This window comes from Momordica charantia (genome assembly GCF_013281855.1).
Source record: "Momordica charantia cultivar OHB3-1 chromosome 2 unlocalized genomic scaffold, Mcharantia_2.0 BLBB01000002.1, whole genome shotgun sequence".
NCBI classification, from domain to species: Eukaryota; Viridiplantae; Streptophyta; class Magnoliopsida; order Cucurbitales; family Cucurbitaceae; genus Momordica; species Momordica charantia.
The window spans coordinates 18,658,770-18,671,150 of NW_028275160.1; the positions used below are offsets into that span (position 1 = coordinate 18,658,770).

The 12,381-nt window shown below is 45.3% G+C and overlaps 2 protein-coding genes and 1 pseudogene across 3 annotated transcripts; all 3 read left to right on the forward strand.

The window, feature by feature from the left end:
- Window positions 1–258: 258 nt before the first annotated feature.
- Window positions 259–1,251, forward strand: LOC148212966 (uncharacterized). Its single transcript, XM_088120448.1, has one exon. The coding sequence runs from the start codon at window positions 259–261 to the stop codon at window positions 1,249–1,251; it is 993 nt and encodes a 330-aa protein (XP_087976574.1).
- A 66-nt stretch (window positions 1,252–1,317) lies between these two features.
- Window positions 1,318–1,704, forward strand: LOC148212967 (uncharacterized). Its single transcript, XM_088120449.1, has one exon. The coding sequence runs from the start codon at window positions 1,318–1,320 to the stop codon at window positions 1,702–1,704; it is 387 nt and encodes a 128-aa protein (XP_087976575.1).
- A 7,006-nt stretch (window positions 1,705–8,710) lies between these two features.
- On the forward strand, window positions 8,711–11,798 carry LOC111022283 (terpene synthase 10-like; annotated as a pseudogene). Its single transcript, XR_015789344.1, has 6 exons — window positions 8,711–8,878; window positions 8,974–9,238; window positions 9,727–10,109; window positions 10,217–10,426; window positions 10,700–11,180; window positions 11,299–11,798. The product of XR_015789344.1 is annotated as a terpene synthase 10-like (transcript).
- Window positions 11,799–12,381: the final 583 nt, after the last annotated feature.

Here is a 12,381-nt window from a genome sequence, read left to right on the forward strand (position 1 = left end):
GCACCCGGAGATCGGGAGTATCTGGTCGACGATGAGGAGGAAAGCCCAGAGGTCGACGATCGAGAGAGGTCCTCCCACGGTGACCATTCGTTTCGGTCTGAAGTGGACCTCCTCCAGGATCAGTTTTAGACGGAGATAGAAGATCTCAAGCGGCAGTGCAAGCCTGTAGATCCGCATCGCGTGGCCGAGCAAGGGGAACCGCCTTTCTCCCAAGCAATCCTGGACGCACCTATCCCACCGAGGTTCAAGGCTCCGGTCATGAGTTCCTACGAGGGGTGTGGAGATCCGATTTCTTGCGTGGAGGTGTTCGAGGGGAAGATGGACTTCCTGGCCGCGAGCGACGCCATGAAGTGCCTAGCGTTTCAAATAGCCCTGGAAGGCTCGACAAGGTTGTGGTACCGACAGTTGAAGCCCCGGCCCATCGACAGTTATCAACAGTTGAGGAGGTTGTTCATCAACCAGTTCTCAGCTCGGCAGTTGTTGAAGTTTCCGCCCTCTCACCTCGGAACAGTGAAGCAACGGGACAATGAGTCCCTGACGGAGTACATCGCTCGGTTCATGGACGAGCAAGTCAAAGTGGTAAGTTACACCGATGACATTGCCATGATGTACTTCACCACGAGTTTGAACGATGGGAACTTGACGATAGAGTTCGAAAGCCGACCGCCGGCCTCCCTGAACGAGATGCTCGCTAAAGCTCGCCAGTACATTGACGGTTTGGAGTTGTGGAAAGCCAATGGAGCCCGGCGAAACAACCGCGGTAAAGATCGGGACAAAAAGTCCCCTCCTCCCAAGAAACAACGCAGCGATGGTTGGGCCTTGTCTCGGCGGGCCGACGACAACCAGAGTAGAGACAGCCGCGACGAAAAAGCCCTTTCATACCGTCGAGGGCCGAAGTTCGACAAGTTCACTCCGCTGAACGCCTCAATCGCGGAGATCTACGCGGCGGCTGAAGATATCGACCTGGAGGCGCTTTTCGCAGCCCCAGAAAAGCTCTGCCGACCTCCAGGGAAGCGAGACAAGCGACTCTACTGCCGATTCCACAAGGATCACGGCCACAACACTTCATGCTGTTTCCACCTGAAGGAGCAGGTCGAGGATCTGATCCGGCTGGGTTATCTGAAAAAATACGTCTGCAGGCGTGAAACGGCAGAACGAGAGGGGTCGGCTCGGGAAGAGAAGCGAGAGAAGTCGCCACCGCCGATTATAAATACCATCCATGGGGGCCCGAGTGAGGGGCAGTCAGGGTAGAAGAGAAAAGCTCTAGCTCGAGAGGTAGCACACGAGGTCTGTACCTCGTACCCCAAGGAGCCTGTGATGCCGATCTTATTCGACGACCAAGACAGTGAAGGAGTGCACATGCCCCATAATGACGCCCTAGTAATCGCCTCACTCGTAGATCACGTGAAGGTGAGAAGAGTTCTTATCGACGACGGAGCGTTGGCTAATATCTTATCATTCTCGACCTACACGGCCCTAGGGTGGGAGAGGAAACATTTGAAGCTCAGCCCGACGCCTTTTGTCGGTTTTGCAGAGGAGTCAGTCAGCGTGGAAGGATACGTCTCGCTCCCTGTTACCATCGGCGAGGGAGACCAACAAGTAACTAAGGTTACAGAATTTGTTGTGATAGATCGGAGCTCTGCGTACAACGCCATAATTGGTCGGCCCTTGATTCTTGATCTCAGGGCAGTTGCATCCACTTAGCACCAGGTCTTGAAGTACCCCACCTAGGCCGGGATTGCGACAGTCGGGGGTGAGCAAAAAACGTCCAAAGAATGATACGCGGCCGCGATGAAGGGAATAGCCACTTGTGCAGCGGTCACGGACGTGGCAGAGCCATGTGCCGACGAACCAGAGCCGAGTCGTGGTACCCCAGCTGAAGAGCTAGAACTTGTCCCTTTGTTGGGGCCAGAAAAGCAGGTCAGTGTTGGCAGCAGACTGGGGGCCGAGGTAAAAGAAGAGCTCATCGGTTTTCTGAAAGCAAATGCTGACGTGTTCGCATGGTCTCATGACGACATACCGGGCATAGACCCAAGTATAATGGTGCATAGACTTAATGTAGATCCTAGCTATAGGCCTGTGAGGCAAAAGCGTCGGCCTGTCGACGCGAGCGAAGTAATGTAATTTGTAAAGAAGTCGAGCAGTTGCTACGAGCTAAATTCATAAGAGAAGTTCATTACCCCGCGTGGTTGTCTAATGTAGTTTTAGTTAAAAAGTCCAACGGCAAGTGGCGCGTCTTTAATGACTTCACGAGCCTCAATAAGGCGTGTCCGGAAGACAGTTTTCCCCTACCTCGGATAAATCAGCTCGTCGACACAACGGCAGGGCACGAGCTACTTTCCTTCATGGATGCGTACTCCGGGTACAATCAGATTCGGATGCATGCGCCCGACCAAGAGCATACCGCCATTGTTACCGACCAAGGGCTGTATTGCTACAACGTCATGCCTTTCGGTCTGAAGAATGCCGGGGCGACCTACCAACGGATGGTCAACATGATGTTCGCCAAACAGATCGGACGCAACATGGAGGTATATGTGGACGACATGTTGGTAAAAAGTAAGCAGACGAGCTCCCATTTAGCCTACCTGGCAGAGGCCTTCAGCGTGCGTCGGAAGTATCAGATGAAGCTCAACCCGAGCAAGTGTGCCTTTGGGGTATCGTCGGGAAAGTTCCTTGGGTTCATGGTCCACGAACGCTGAATTGAAGCAAATCCAGACAAGATAAGAGCAGTCCTCGAGATGGAAGCACCGAGGAATATTAAGCAGCTGTAGAGGTTGAATGGTCGACTGGCAGCCTTGAATCGCTTCGTATCTCGCTCCACTGACAAGTGCCGCCCTTTCTTCCAAACGCTAAGGAAAAAGGGGCGATTCGAATGAACTGACGATTGCGAAGCCGCACATCGGCAGTTGAAGCAGTACTTCAGCTCGGCTCCCTTGTTGTCCAAGCCGCTGCCTGGCGATGTACTCTACCTGTACCTAGACGTGTCAGAAAACGCAGTGAGCTTGGTACTTATCAGGGAGGCGGAAGGGCGGCAGAGCCCTGTTTACTACACGAGCAAATCGTTGACCGAGGCCGAGGCTCATTACCCCTGTGTTGAGAAGCTGGCTCTAGCCTTGGTAAACTCGGCGCGACGTCTGCGACCATACTTCCAGGCGCACAAGATAATCGTTCCAACAAACTTCCCATTGAGGCAGATTTTCTACAAGCCCGAAACGTCGGGTCGACTGATGAAGTGGGCCCTAGAGCTCTGTGAACATGACATCCCCTTCGAGAAGAGAACAGCGTTGAAAGGTCAGATCGCCGCAGACTTTGTTGCCGAGCTGACCCCACCCAGGCAAGGGGGCGATGTCCGTGACCAGTGGACACTCTACGTGGATGGTTCATCCAATGAGAAAGGTTGTGGGGCAGGCATGCTGCTCCTCGGCCCTGGTGGTCTTCAGTTCGAGTACGCACTCCGGTTTAGCTTCCGAGCTTCCAACAACGAAGCCGAGTACAAGGCATTGGTAAATAGACTGAAGGTTGCTAGAGGGATGGGCGTGAAGCGACTCTTGATTCTCAGCGATTCCCAGCTGATCGTCAATCAAGTTACCGAGCAGTACCAAGTGAAAGAGGCTCGTATGGAGAGGTATTTGGCCAAAGCCCGACTACTCCTCGCCAAGTTTCAGGACTATGTGATTCGACAGGTGCCGAGGTCCGAAAATTCCAACGCCGACGCACTGGCTCGCCTAGCCTCGGCATACGAGACAGACCTACCGAGAACTTGTTCCAGTTGAAATACTCGCTGAGTCGTCCATCGACTAGCCTGAGGTAATGAAGATTCAGTCAGCTCAGCCTACATGGATAGACCCGATTAAGGGCCTCCTGGTCAGTGGCTCAGTCCCTGCTGATCCGAGTCAGGCCAGAAAGCTCCAACGCCAAGCTGCTCACTACTTGATGTAAGAAGGCAAGCTCTTCAAGAGGGGATATTCCCTACAATTACTGCGGTGCCTCGACCCAGAGGAGGTGAGGTATGTTATCCGCGAGATTCTCGAAGGGGTTTGCGGAAACCATGGAAGAGTTCGGTCCATGGCCGAGAAGATCATCCGCCAGGGCTACTATTGGCCGACGATTGAACGCAACACCAACGAGTTCGCCAAAACATGCGACAAATGCCAACGCTTCGCGAGCATTTGGAGACAACCCCCAGAGATGCTGACGCCGATCTCAAGCCATTGGCCTTTTGCTCAGTGGGGGATAGATCTGATCGGCCCACTACCGACGGGGAAAGGGCAGTTGAAGTTCGCCATAGTAGCTGTAGATTACTTCACCAAGTGGGTGGAAGCGGAACCTCTGGCGTCTATTACCAAGAAGAAGGTCGTCAGCTTTGTATGGAAGGTCATAATATGTCAGTTCGGTATACCGAGTGCCATCATTACCGACAATGAAAAGCAGTTTGATGGTGTCCGGTTTAATCAATTCTGTCAACAGCTCGGCATACGTCACATCAGCTCGTCGCCGGCCCATCCACAGTCTAACGGGTAAGTTGAAGCTATCAACAAGATCATCAAGCGTGGTCTGAAGACGAGGCTGGAATCTCTGAAAGGTCGGTGGGCAGAAGACTTACCAGAGGTATTGTGTTCTTACCGAACTACACCTCGCCGATCTACTGGTGAGACGCCATACGGCCTAGCCTTCGTGTCGGAGGTCGTTGTCCCTGTGGAAGTTGGCATGCTAACGCCCCGAGTTGAGATCTTCGACGAGCAAACCAACAGTGAAGCTCTACTCGTGAATCTTGACCTCCTCGAGGAAAAAAGATCTCACTCCCAGCTCAGGCTAGCAGAATATCAGAACCGTATGGCTTGGTACTACAACACCAGAGTAAAATTCAGAACGTTCAAGCCTGGCGACCTCGTCCTCAAGAAGGTAATGCTGCATGTCGGAGCACTCGAGCCGAACTGGGAAGGTCCGTATAGAGTCTTGAAAATACTCCGACCTATAGCGTATCTGTTGTCCGACCTCAACGGCAGACAACTCCCCCACCCATGGAACGCCGAGCATTTGCAAGTTTATCATCAATGAGATGTGTGTAATCCGACTTGTAAAGTTTCATTTATTAATGAAAGCCGATCTCCAATGACTTGTGCAAAATTTGACTTTATTCGTTAGAGTTGTTACTACTACCGGGCTACGTCAAATGGGGGCCAAGGAAGACTACGTGGTATGACCTATGCTAAACGACCTACAATAAGTTATATTTTTACAAACATGCGAAGCAATGGTCAGCTCGTAGTAACCTGGTTATCCCAAATACACACCGCCGAGCTGAATTGTTCTGCTCGTAAGCCGTTGTGTAGGTAAGAAATTACTAAGACTTGACAAACTCAAACGACGAGACCAGAACTAAAGCTGAGATTGAAATTTTAATCAAATTTTCGCTAAGTATTGGGACTTCGGAAAGAGTAACTCAGGTCTGAATAAAACCGCATTTCATTAAAAAGGAAAAGCTTGATGGAGAGCCGAGGTATATATGCCTCAGCTCAGTACACTGTGTTAATTTTTAAAAAAAAAGATGAAGAAACGAAGCGACAGAAGAAGGGGACGATCTACTCCTGAGGAGGGTCGGTGGGCTTGCTCGACCCTGCTTCGGCACCAGCAGCCTCAGCCTCTTTACCGGCCTCGACAGGGCGCTCCACCCAGATGGACTCGTATTCTTGCTCGACAGCGGCAATGGCTTCCTCCGAGCAAGCGATGTCGAGCCTGTTAACGGTATAGTAGAAGCCCTTGTCTGCCATGTCGCGAGTTAGGCCGTCGAACTCCGGGAATTCTTTGATTCTCTTCTCCAAGTAGGCCCAGCTCGCCAGATTCTATCGAGCCTCGCTCCAGCCCTTCTCTGTAGTCTCAGCTCGGCCCTGGGCATTCTTCAGGTCGATACGAGCTTGGGCTATCAAGGCCTTCGACCTTTCGGCCTCAGTTTCCTTCTCAGCTCGAGCCTGGCCAACCTCGGCCTCGAGCTCGGTGATCCGTCGCTCGTAGAAGACGTTCGTCTCCTCCTCCTTCAAGTCCCACCCTCCGAGCTCCAAGCTCATCATTGATGCCGAGAGGCAGGCATGGTAGTGCAGCTGCAAAAGTTCGAGGTTAGATCAAAAGAGATAAAGAAAAAGAAGAAAGGAAGAGTACGCACGAGCTTACCTCTGCAGCAAGAGCTATGGTCTTTCTCACCGCTTCCACAGGGTCCTCGGGCGCCTGAACAGCTCGCTCCACATGGCGGGAGCTGGAGGATCTCACCTTCGTTGCTGCCTCGTGGATGCTGAGGCTAGAGAAGGCGAGCTTGAATGGCAGTGGAAGCTCGTCGCACTGCCGCCGACCCTGTTGAGACCCGTCCTCCAAGTCGACCACGATGGGGGGAGGCGGAGATCTGAAGTTGATCTCCTCGGAGGGAAGTGTCTCCCTCACTCTCTTCCTTCGTTGCAGTGGAGTAGCCGACTCCTCGCCACCGACGACGGTCTGCAGAGGCCGAGCCTGAAAGGCCTGAAGTTTGGCCAAGTTCGCCATCCTGGGGGCCGGGACGTCGGCACTGCTCGTACGATAACGAGCCTGAGGAGGCGCTGGAGGAGCAGATGAGGTCGAAGCTCGCTAAAGCTTCGTACTGCTGAGTGCGAGGAATTTTGAGGCCATCTCTGAAAAAGGGACGAGGTCAGTAAACAAATGAGGAAAAAGGTGACGAGGTTAAAAGTGAACGAGCTAAAAGTGTTGAGAGGAAGTTACCTTCAGGGGCTTTCCGCTTCTGTAAGTTGCGTTGCCGAGGTTTGGGGAGCTTCTTGAACTCGTCGGGTTGATCGTGAGAACCGAGGCCGCTGGAGAAGAGGTAGGAGTTCGAGACGAGTGCTTCACCCCACAGTGCGTACTTTAGGCTCCGACCTTGGGCTCGCCTGATGATCTCCCAAGACTTGTTGTTGATCCTCGAAACTAGAGATGGCAGAGCTGCACCGTGAAACCTCGTCAGAAATAAAGACATGAAAATAAAAGACAACCTAGATCGTACCTAAGACACTCACCTATGTCCCGAACTCTACTGGGAGTTGTCAAGTCGGCTCACCCCCTCCGTCCCTCAGAAGCCACTCACCAGAGACGAGGAACCAGCAGTCCTTCCAATTTTTGTTAGAGGAGGGGTTCCTAATCAGCTGACCTACATTCCGCCGAGCTGAGAGGTAGTACCGACCCTCTCTCTCGTTGGAGGCTTTGACGGTGTGGGTCGCTAAGAGCTGATCTACCGTAAGCATGTCCTCATCCACGTCTCGGAGAACCCACCACAGGACGTAGGCTCCGAGCACGGTAGACCACCCATTAGGGGACAGCTGAGCTGGAGCGAGATTAACGGCGCTAAGGAATCTTTGAATAAAGGGGTGAAGTGGAAGCCTAACCCCCCTATTGAACATTTGGGGATAGAAACTGACGAAGCCTGGAGGAGGGTCGTCCAGATGTTCGCCGACGTTGGACACCCTAAGCTCTATGGAGTTGGGAATGAGGTAAGTTTTGCGAAGCTCGGCTAACCTACCTACCGAGCAGTTTGAGGGAGGTAGCTCAGCCACCAGACCAGGGTTAGGGTTTCCTGAGATGGATGCTACGTTGGGGTTTGCCGAGCTATCCCCGACACGAGGGTTTCCCGAGGTAAAGTCTGGGTTGAGGTCCCCTACGGCATTATCCGTACTGGACGAGCTAGACGACCCGGATGATGACTCACTAGACGAGCTACTCATAGTCAGACCTAAGAGAGAAGTTTAAAGAACTACCTGAAAGAAGAAGGAGAGAATACCTGACTTTGACAACTGCCGAGGTATACGAAAACTCGAAAGTGAAAAAGTGAAAAGTGAAGATGAAAAGCGCCCCACCATTTATAGGATAGCCCGAAAGCACGAGAGCCGAGTCAGACCTAAGAGAGAAGTTTAAAGAACTACCCGAAAGAAGAAGGAGAGAATACCTGACTTTGACAACTGCCGAGGTATACGAAAACTCGAGAGTGAAAAAGTGAAAAGTGAAAAGTGAAGATGAAAAGCGCCCCGCCATTTATAGGATAGCCCGGAAGCACGAGAGTCGTCCGATCGAGGAAGGATCAACGGACAAGATTTGTCCATGCCAGGCAATTCCCGTGACGACGTTTGGGTTCTCGAAGCAGAAGCTAGGGCTGACGACATCCATGACATCACACATGAACGCGTGGATTCGACCCATCTTCAGTTAGCTCGGAAGACTTCGCCGAGCCGACCTCCGCCCGCCGAAGTGGGGGCCAGTGTTGGATGCGAATCCTGGCCTGCCACGTGTCGTGATCGAAAAGGTGAGTTGGATGAACATGCGGACGAAATATAGAAATTGAGTCCAAAGTGCTCAGGTCGGCAGATAGGGTAGGACATTAAGGACGAAAGCTTTATATTAATTAATATTTTAAAGCTCTTCCAACTACCCATTTAAATATAGTAAATTTCTTATTCTGCATGTTGTTGGAAAATAATTAAAATATAAACATTCACATGGACTATAGAGTATGAATAAAACACAAAAAGCAAAAGCGAAAAGGAAAAAGAAGAGAAGAAACATTATTATTAATTAATCAAATTTAAAAATAAACCCACCACATTAATTTTTATTGTTATTTTTTTCATGGCATAAAACTAACCACTATATATAACGCATGTTCCTGCCTCAGGATTACACAATCAAATCAACCAAAAACCTTCTTCGATCTCTAAAATTGCTCTCAGCACTCTCTTCAACTTCACTCCTCCCTTTCATCAAACAAATGCAAAAAATGTCTAGTGAAACTACTGTTCGGCGTTCTGCAAATTATCTACCTCCCATTTGGAAACATGATTTCGTCCAATCTTTAACAAGTGAATTCACAGTATGAACAGATGAAGCGTGTTTGGTCATTTAATTTTTTCATTTTGGTGTAGTTTTGAAATTGAATTGATACCATATGTTTGATATCATTTTCAGGGAGAAATTTTTGTACAACGCTTCAACGAGTTGAAGAAAGACGTTGAGGTCATCATGGGCCAAACAATTGATGAGCCATTAAAACAACTCGAGCTAATTGATACATTACAGCGGCTTGGAATCTCATACCACTTTCAGAATGAGATTAAAGTTATGTTGGAAAGAGTAAACAAGAGAGATGGAAGTGATTGGAAGAAGAATGATCTGTATGCAACTGCTCTAAAATTTAGACTCCTAAGGCAACATGAGTTCAATATTTCACAAGGTACTCCTTTCTAGTAATTCAACACACGCTTTGTATTACCTGTAGTTAAATTTAATTATAATATAAATATTTGATTATTTATTAAATTTAAATTACTACAATTTCACTCTAATAGAAGTTAGTTATTATTTATTATGTATGAAATTTTCCGTCACTAATTAATTACCTTATTACTAAAATTATAAAGACTAACGTATTGTTTACAGATTTAAATTTAACTTAAATGTTTTAATTAATTTATAAATGTTTCATTTTTTATTTTACAATAGTTTTACCAATATTGAATAATAATATCCAACTCAACCTAAAATATGAGGCGGAGGTATTGTATGGCGTTGTCCTATATTGAATAATGCAAAAGTAGTTAAAATTGTAATTAAAAAAAAAAAGTGATAGGAAACCTCAATCACTTTAATTTTTGGCATGAAAAGACTCAACTTGTATCAAATTCATGCACTAACTTACGAGAAAAATTCTTTCATTTGCAGAGGTTTTCGAGAACTTCATGGATGAGACTAAAAATTTTAGCACATGCCCTTCTGAGGACATAAATGTAATATTATCCTTGTATGAAGCTTCATTCTTATCTATTGAAGGTGAGGATGTTTTAGAGGCAGCAAAGTCTTTTGCGATAAACTACTTAGAAAAGTACATTCAATCCAGTATAGATGAACTTGAAATAGTCATTGTGAAGCATGCATTGGAGATTCCCATCTCCCTTACATTGGAGAATGTCAAGATTGGAAACTAGGTGGTTCATTGATATATACGAGAGAACAACAAACATGAGTCCAATTCTTCTCGAAATCGCTAAACTTGATTTTAATATGGTGCAAGCTATCCACCAAGAAGATCTTAAATATGCGTCAAGGTAAGAATAATATATCATCCTTCCCTCCAACAATTTTAGTTTCAAGAATATGCCTAGACCCATACTTTGAATATCATTAATTCAAATGCTTTTTTGCACACGTAAAGCTGGTGGCGTAGCACTGGACTTGGAGAAAAGTTGAGCTTTGCGAGAGATCGATTGATGGAAAATTTCTTATGGACAATTGGAGTTGGATTTGAACCTGAGTTTAGATATTTTAGAAGAATGTCTACCAAGCTCGCTGCATTCATAACGACCATCTATGATGTCTATGGAACGTTAGATGAACTTGAACTATTTACCGATGCGGTAGAGAGGTAAGCAACTAGTGATGTTATCTCATATGCAAAAGTTAGACAAATAAATTTTCACCTTATGCATATATTTATTATTTACAAAATTGTCTGCTGAAACGATATCCAACGTAAAGTATCCATTTGTTTTGAATTATTAATTTATTGCAATTAAAACATAACTGTTATATGATACAACTCTTTTAAGGTTGAAAGGGTTTTTTCAGTACTTAATAATTATATCTATATTTTTCAAACGTTATTAATTTTTAACTTTATTTTCAATGATATTTTTAGATGGGAAATTGATGCAATAGACCAGCTTCCGGACTACATGAAAATATGTTTTCTTTCTCTCCACAATACTATAAATGAGATGGCGTTTGACGTATTAAGAACCAAAGGAGTTAATGTCATCCAATGCCTTAAGAAAGTGGTAAGCACTTAGTAATCAAATTTTACAATTTTAAGCTTGATCGAGATCAAACAAATTTTTAATTAATTTATTTCTTAAAAAATATAGTGGGTAGATTTGTGCAAATCTTATATGCTGGAAGCAAAGTGGTACCATAGTGGTTACAAACCAACATTTCAAGAATATATAGACAATGCATGGATTTCAATAGCAGGACCAGTTGTATTAACTCATACATATGCTTTTGTGACATCTCCAATACAAAATGAGAGTTTGAAGAGCTTGAAGCAATATGATGGTGTAATTCTAATTCGTTTGTCATCAACAATTCAACGACTTGCAGACGATCTAGGAACATCATCGGTACGTGAATAACGAATACCCTCTTCATCTTGATAATCAATATGGTACTTTCTTCTCTTTCACATTCTACATTTTGACAATTTTCATACGCTAACATGATTGGATGAATTTTATTCAGGATGAACTAAGAAGAGGTGATGTACCAAAATCAATTCAATGTTACATGAATGACCATGGGATGTCAGAGAAGAATGCTCGTGAACATATAAAGCAATTAATTGATGAGACATGGAAGAAGTTAAATAAAGTTGAAGCTAAAAATTGTATGTTATTCCAAAGGTTCGTCGAGATGGCTAAGAATCTTACTCGAATGTCTCAATGCATGTATCAATATGGTGATGGACATGGTATAGAGCATCAAGAAACAAAGGATCGTGTGATGTCTCTACTCATTCGACCTATTCCTATTCATGAGTGTACAAAATAATAAGTCAAAATTATTTGAATAAACATGTATGCTATATTAGTGAGACTGAGTAGCCATATAAAATTAGTTTAGAAAATAAAATACATCAGTAGAATCTCTCCACAAGACCTTCCTCACTATGACACTAACGATGAAGCAAAGTTTGTGGGAACCTTCTTGAAACAATAATTTCGAGAGAATTGGTAGAGAATGTGTATTTTTTGCTTACCCCAAGGGTCCTCATTATAGGAGCTCGAGGTAGAATCTTTTTAAAATCACATATTAAAAAAGTTTATATTACTTGATTCTCGTAATATTTTATCTTAATATAATATTATCTTCTCCTTTGAATGTATCAATTACACCAATTATGATTGAATCTCGTGCGAAATAAAATCTTTTAATATCTCATATTAAATTTTTTTTATATTATTTGATTCATAATCAAATAATTATTTTATTAGTATATCTTATATATTAATAAAATATAATTTTCCTTTTAAATGTATCAAATACATTAATTTACTACTCCCTTTATTATTTAATATATCGAAATACATTAAATATGAATTTCAACATGTCAAATAAATTTTCTTTCCATATAATTGATCTATTAATGTTATTACGAGCTAAAAGGGGACCCGATGGACCTACAGTTTATAAGCTCTAATGATACAAAATTAATTAATTAAACTCATTAATTAATTAACTTTCACTCGTTAAGTCAAGGTTACTCTATTATAAACCCGGAGTTGGCACTGTAGAACAAGTTATGTCCATTAATATAATCACTAC